The 6,862-nt window shown below is 39.3% G+C and overlaps 1 protein-coding gene across 2 annotated transcripts in view; it reads left to right on the top strand.

The window, feature by feature from the left end:
* The window catches only part of dpf1 (double PHD fingers 1), an 82,475-nt gene extending 75,613 nt beyond the window's left edge, over positions 1–6,862 (top strand). For both annotated transcript variants that reach the window (XR_003675382.1, XM_028465064.1), the window contains 2 exons: positions 668–749; positions 2,272–6,862. Coding sequence is in view for 1 of the 2 variants with exons in the window: in XM_028465064.1 (XP_028320865.1) it covers positions 668–749; positions 2,272–2,342 (153 nt within the window). In the remaining variant the exon portion in view is untranslated. The remainder of the gene's footprint in view (positions 1–667; positions 750–2,271) is intronic.

Genomic DNA, 6,862 nt, shown 5'->3' with positions numbered 1-6,862 from the left:
ACGTGATTTATTACCTGCAGATCCAGGCTCTCTCCATCCCCGTTCAGACAAGAAATGGTGCATCTGCGCATCGATCATTGACGTTATCAACATTCCCTTCACATTCATTAGAGCTTTTATTTAATTTAACATCCGTGTGTATGTTTGTAATATGTCCTTGTGCCAAGCAACGAGTGATATAAACAAACACTTCCTCCGCCTCAGCTGCACACAGAAAATAACCAATTAAAAACATTTTTCTCCCATTAGTTAAGTTTTAAAAATGCCGGTAAAAACAACAAGGGATAAATATGGTGCATATCAGGATGTTTTTTTTTTACACACAGATCTTCTAATAAGTATATTTAGAAGCTTTTAGGCCAAACTTGTAACAACAGTAGAGGCTCCCTTTAACAATAATTTTAAATGGTTTCTTCATGTCCTTGTTGTTCATCGTCTGCTTTTATAGATTTCATTCATAGCTGAGTGTTCATTCATGCATTATTGCCAACTATCCGTCTATGTGTAACATAGATTGTAAGACAATTTAAGATAACAAGCATTTTTTTCTATGCCCATTTTCATTATTTGAACATTAAAATGTGGCAATGAAAACTTGAATAAAACACCTAATCTTTCAAGAAAAAAGTCCAGCAATTCTAACATCTGCTGTGCTCTTCTGTTGCAGGATCAGCTGCTGTTCTGTGATGACTGTGATCGAGGCTACCACATGTACTGTCTGAGTCCGCCCATGTCTGAACCACCCGAGGGTGTGTATTAATACCGTATTTGGCGACATATAGGACGCTATTTTTTTTCCTTTAAAGTTGAGGGGGCGGCCAATGTGGGCTCTATGTGTGGAATTTTCAGTCAGTCACATGTATCCAGTGAAAGCGGGTGTCAGGAGGCAGAATATTACTGACCATCATCCCTACAGCGGAATGAATTAACTGTAACAGCCACTGAACATCACGGTGAACTGAACGTTCAGAAACGAGCTTTGGATAATGTGAGGAAAGAAAAAGCACTTACAGCTTAAATAACAGTTCCACATGCAGGAAGGTGTCTTATCGTGGAGAGAAATTGTGTGGGACCAAATGTCAGCAGAAGTCATACATCTGCTGAGTATTTGTTTTTTTTTTTAAAAAAAGTTTATATATAAAATAAAATTGCTGATTATTTAAATAGGAATAAAATACTGGTAATAAATTGAAGTTTGTGAAGCGGTGTTGGCTCATATGCATTTACGGTGGGAAAAACGTATAAAAAGTACACTAATGTTTAAAATGTAAGATATCTCAGCCAGTTTTTAATTGCAGTTAATAATAAACAGCATAAAGTTGTCAAATCATTGGACTACGTTTATCAGGAGCGATCGCACACAGGACAGAGGCTGATAGCTGATGTAACGACACACACACACACACAAAAAAGGGGGAGAGAGAGAGAGAGAGAGAGAGTGCTGAAACACTCCAGATAAAGTAAAAAGCAACCAGTTAATGACAGAAAAACACAATAAACAGCATAAAGTTGTGAAATAATCACGTTACGTTTGTTCAGAATCGATCTTGTCCGTGTTGCTTGTTTGGAAGTTGGAAAAAAGTAGAACATAAACTCCAGTGAACACTAGGTTTTTTGTCGGCAGCCGTTCGTGGGTTTATTTAATCGGAGAGTGTCCTGACAGTAGAGCTGTGGTAACAGAACGAGAGCAGGTCGACATCCATCTAAACTGTCATCCGCCACATAAAATGGCTGCCTCTTGATGTTTGATGTTGTTGTCATGGAAATGAGTAGTAGAAAGATAATCTGTTTCCATGGCAAAAGTGTCACTTGGCTGAACATTCGGTGCAACTTGTGTTCAACACTCGATGGCAGTGTCAAACTTTGCCCACACACGCACTGCTTTTTTCATTTACAAGAAGCATTTTCAAAAAATCTGCAGTGCTTGACTCTTTTTTAGCTTTCATGTACCTGAAACATGCATATTTCCATTACTTCCCATGAAACACCTCAGAGCGAAATCAACGTTCACTTGAATGTGGTAAGGTTCCACAGTACTTCGTAGCATTTGCCTCTGCTCTACGTTTTAATTAAGGTCACAAATCCCAAACCGAATTCCAAACTAGTTGTCAAATGCCTGGCGTCAGCAAACCACAGGCACAGCACAGAACACTTCAACATGGAGCTTTAATTCAAAGTGTTGCTTAACACTCTGTGTGAAATGAAGGATTAAGCCACGAGACTTTACAATTGCAGTGATTGAACTTCTGATCCGTGTGTTCCCATGTACAGGAAGCTGGAGCTGTCATCTGTGTCTGAGACAACTGAAGGAAAAGGCGTCGGCCTACATCACCCTAACTTAATCTACAAAGTTGCTGCATCCTTGTGGACATTCACCACCTCCGAAACCACCTGCCCATTACTTCCTCTCTGTGCTTCAGAGCTCCCACTCCCTTCTACACACACACAAACACACACACCAGTCCCCTGCCCTTTGAAGTACTCTCTGCTTCTACATCCACAACCATGTACCAGTGATTTTTGACACAACAGAGCACACAGCAGCCCCAGCGCTCCTCCTGTCAGCAGCAAACCTACTCTCATACATTTTCGTCACTCCAGTCCTTTGTTGTTTTTGTCCTGGACAGCATTCCCACTCCCTCCCTCTCATTAAATTCAGCTCTGTCTCAACAGAGGAATTCATCAGCTGGCAATAAATTTGCTTGCAAGACATACACTCCAGCCTATCAAGGGCACTTCTGAGGCATACCACTTCACTAGAACCCTCATAAGGGCCCTCAGATAAGCCCAAATGATCTTCGGCTGCAACTCAGTAAAGTACTAAATGAGAATTAATAAGATGGACTGGAGTAAGGCAGAGGACAGAGCATGGAAGACCCTGGATAAATATGAGAGGGTATGTTTCAGTGTAAGCCAACTGTGAAATCTACACTCAACCAAAACTCCATTGACTCTCTCAGTTCTTTACTGCGGCATGGCAGAACTGGGACCATAACCTATTTTTTTGCCTGCCAATACCCCTACCATGCACTCTTTCATCAAGGAGGATTAAATTGTACAGATTTTCCAAGTCAAACATCTTCACACGTAAAAAAAAAGAACAATTCTTCACTCTGAAAATAATGGAGGATCTGGTCTGGACCTCAAAATGTCTGTGATCTCACAGAGTCGTCGCTCCTCGGATGGAGTCTGTAACAAATAATGAAACATTGTGGGACTGGCTCTGACAGTTTTATTGCTCCTCTGACGGAAGGGTCTTTCTTCAATCTGATATCTCTTATTAGTGTAAACTAACAAGGACGATTGAAATTTTGCATTACCCATAAATGCTTTACCTTCCCTGAGCTTTGTTCATCCTTTACTACTATACTACAATGACTGTGAAGCCAATGAAAGACTAAAACACTCCTGGTGCTTGGTGTGTATTATCAATGTGTGAAGACTGAACAACTGAAGTGTGGACAATGCAGATGTTTGTCAGGCCCAAACCATTTGGGTCTAAAAAACACATTTTTTTTAAACCACTTGCTCATTTTTCATTTGCATGTTGTTGTTTTGTTTTTTAATCAATTCTAAAAGCTAAAAAGTTCAAATCAAAAGCACACGGAATTTGCAATAATGTGTTTGTGTTAAAAACTTTTCTGGCCAAATTGAGGGTGTGTAAAACTCTGTGTCTATTTTTGAGTGTTTTTTTTAACCACTTTAAATCAGTAACTAATTTCTTCTGTGATTGCAATATTTGCGTGCAGTTGAGAAACAAGAGCAACCTACTTTATTTCAAGTCTTAATTCTTGATACTATGAGTCCTATAAAGCATGGAAACCACTTAGAAAGCAAAGCGGTGTAGTATTGTGCTTCCATCTACGAGCTTTTAATGTCTCAAGCTTTTACCCTTTGGTTTGAAATAACATGTGGATGTTCAATTATTTGAGGAGCAAGGAGACAGATTGCATTTACTTCAAACAGCTAGCTCGTTCCTTAGCTTCCAATTACTTCATAACAGCTAAGCAATGCTATCTATCCAACGACTCGACCCTTAAATTAATCTAAGGGTGCATTCAGACTGATGGATCCTAGAGTGCTTTAAACGCTCTAGGATTCTTTTGCTTGGATAGTCCGCCTCGTTTGGGCGATGTGAACACGCAGACTAAGTCTAGAGCAGATCAAACAGGTGAATTCTATAGCAATTTTTTTGCCGGTCTCTTAGCATTTCCAATTGAAGCCAAAAGTGATTAGGAGCGCCGTGAACACATCTGCTCTCTGAGCTGATCAAACACAGGAAGTATCCATGATGACGTAGAGCGCACAGTATTGTGGGTGGTCAGAAGTGCCAACAACGGCCCAAAACAGGGCTTTAAAACCACGACTAATTGTTGAACGAAGGAGGCAGAAGGATCTGCGCACTCTTAAGTTCTCGCTTTGACCCATTGTTGAGAGCCTCTTCTTCAGGTTTCTGATTTTTTTGTCTAGAGAAGTCTGTAATTGGGTAACGCCGCCCTCAAGTGGTTAGCTAATTTAACTACACCAGAGGGTGTAGTTAGTAGGCGGGTCAGAAGTTGCGCTCTGAATGCAAACCTAGCCAAACTAAGGTGAAAGAATTCAATCACCTGTCCTATGCCCATTTGGGACTAAACCGATGTAAAAGCACCCTAATAGCAAAAATTAGTCGCTTAAATCTCCTCTTTTAGCAGTTGGCAACACAGCGTAAACCCAAAAGGTTGTAACACAGAGTTACTATAGTACTATAATGGATCTTCATCAAAGTTATTGTAGTTAATGGCATTATCAAATTCTATTGGGGTACAAGCATTGTCCTGCATTGAACGGACCATCTAGATGTCACTAGTTTAAGTCAAGCATTATGCTAATCTTTTAATTAGCTTAAAATGATGCTAGCTATGACCAATGGTCCCCTAAATGGTCAAGTTTGAGTGACTATCAGCTCCACATGTTATTCACAGCAACAGTTGCATTTAATTTTTTGGTCAATCTGAAACAAATGAACTACACTGCCTCAGTTTAACATTCACTGACTGAGAGATACATCCATTATTTATTATATAATATGTAAAATTGGTAGAGGCTCCAAAGTTGCGGCAGATAAAATGTTATTTTAAAGTCGATATATGCCAATATATGCTGAACAGGACAAGCCACTGTTGAGGATGGAGTTGTCTTGATACGAAATACACATCGCAGCATGCATTATTATGGGCTTGCACAACAAACAAAAATAGCCTGTTTTATATCACTTTGAATGCTCATTATGTTTTTGACTGATTCAAAACTTGTTTAAACTTTTGTATATCTATGCTTATCCTGTGTAGGGTTGCAGGAGTCTAGCCTGGCATGGTGTACCTCCTGGACAGTATGAAACAGGAAAGTTTCACTAGGTGGATTCAAACCAGAATGAGAAGCAGTCATATGTTACTGTGCTCTTCTAATTGGGGTGGCCTCCCATTTTAAACTGATTTCTTTAAATACGCTTTAACAGGCATTGGTAACAGAGAACAAGTTGTGAAAAATAATATAGAATTGAACTTAAGGCACTTTATTTCAGTGCAGTATTATAAAACATTAGGGGCAATCAGATGATCTGTGACCCCAGTGAACCCTATGTGATGCTTAAGGTGCAAATACAGTGCAAGTATCAGTTTTATAGATAACACCCAAAAGATTTCGATTAGTCCAAAACTGAAAATAATTCTTTGTTGGTTTTACTTTTATTTTGGCAGTTTTTTGGCACGTGTTCATCTCTGTGTCTGGGAGTGTCTGTTTGTCTGTCTGTCTGTCTGTGTGTCTGTCTGTGTCTCCTTGTATGTCTGTCTGTGTTTATGCGTGCCTGTGTTAAATAACCTTCCTAATTCCAGAAGGTCAGTAAAACCAAACCAAAACATTAGTAATGAATTGTTATTATGTGTTCAGTGGAAACAGTTGCATGGCACAGCACTGCAGGATGGATTGTAATCTTGAGTAAAGAAAAAAACTTTAAAAATGTACTTGAGTACGCACACTTCACACAGGACACACACAGGCAGATTGTGCATTGTTTCAAACTGTGTGTAATAATTTAATATTTGCCAGCAAAACCAGTCGTATCCAATCAAAATCTGTTTACTTTGCAGTAACTAATCTGAGCAAATACCTACACTTGAAGTATGTTTGAATGCAAATAGTTTAGTGTGAGATGGAACATTTTTAGTGACTGTTGGATTGATAGTAGATGTAATTTGGTTGAGGAAGATATTTATGATGATGTCACCATTGACTGTAAACTGCCTTTATTTTGGGAGTGTTCTCGGCACTAAGTAGGCGGAGCATGGTGGAGTCAAACGTTGATTGTACTTTCTATTGATGGGTGGGCAAGTGATGTTTTTGGGAAAGGGTGTGAACTGGTGATATTATTGGTAAATGCTAATGAAACCCTGAGTTTGCATTGGTAAAATGGACAAAACAAAATACATGTGACGTGATTAAGGAAGTCAGGGATCTTGGAAGAGTCGGTTGAAGCACTTACACTTTTTCCACCCCTTTCCAAAAATGAAGACCGAAATTGTAAGTATGTATGTTCGACAGTGTGGGTGCTCTTTTTACATTTTGTTTTTCAATGTGATTGTACAAAACACTGGATGACAATGAGTTTTTATTTTGTATTTTTTACCTTCAAAGGAAGATGAGATCTTCCCCGACGTTTTTTAAAGTACCCCAATCCCCCCTGCCTTCCCTCTTCTACTCTTTCTTTTCCTTGTACTTGGGAATGCTTTGAAATGTGGCCTCCACTCTGACCACACTGCTGTCATCACTGCTGCCAGTCAATCTCTGTGAATTAATTCAGCTTTCTCAAAGCCAAGTTTATTTTTCT

This window comes from Gouania willdenowi, chromosome 13, assembly GCF_900634775.1.
Source record: "Gouania willdenowi chromosome 13, fGouWil2.1, whole genome shotgun sequence".
Classification (NCBI taxonomy): domain Eukaryota; kingdom Metazoa; phylum Chordata; class Actinopteri; order Blenniiformes; family Gobiesocidae; genus Gouania; species Gouania willdenowi.
The sequence above is the reverse complement of the archived record's forward strand: the minus strand, read 5'-3'. Positions and strand labels throughout refer to the sequence as shown.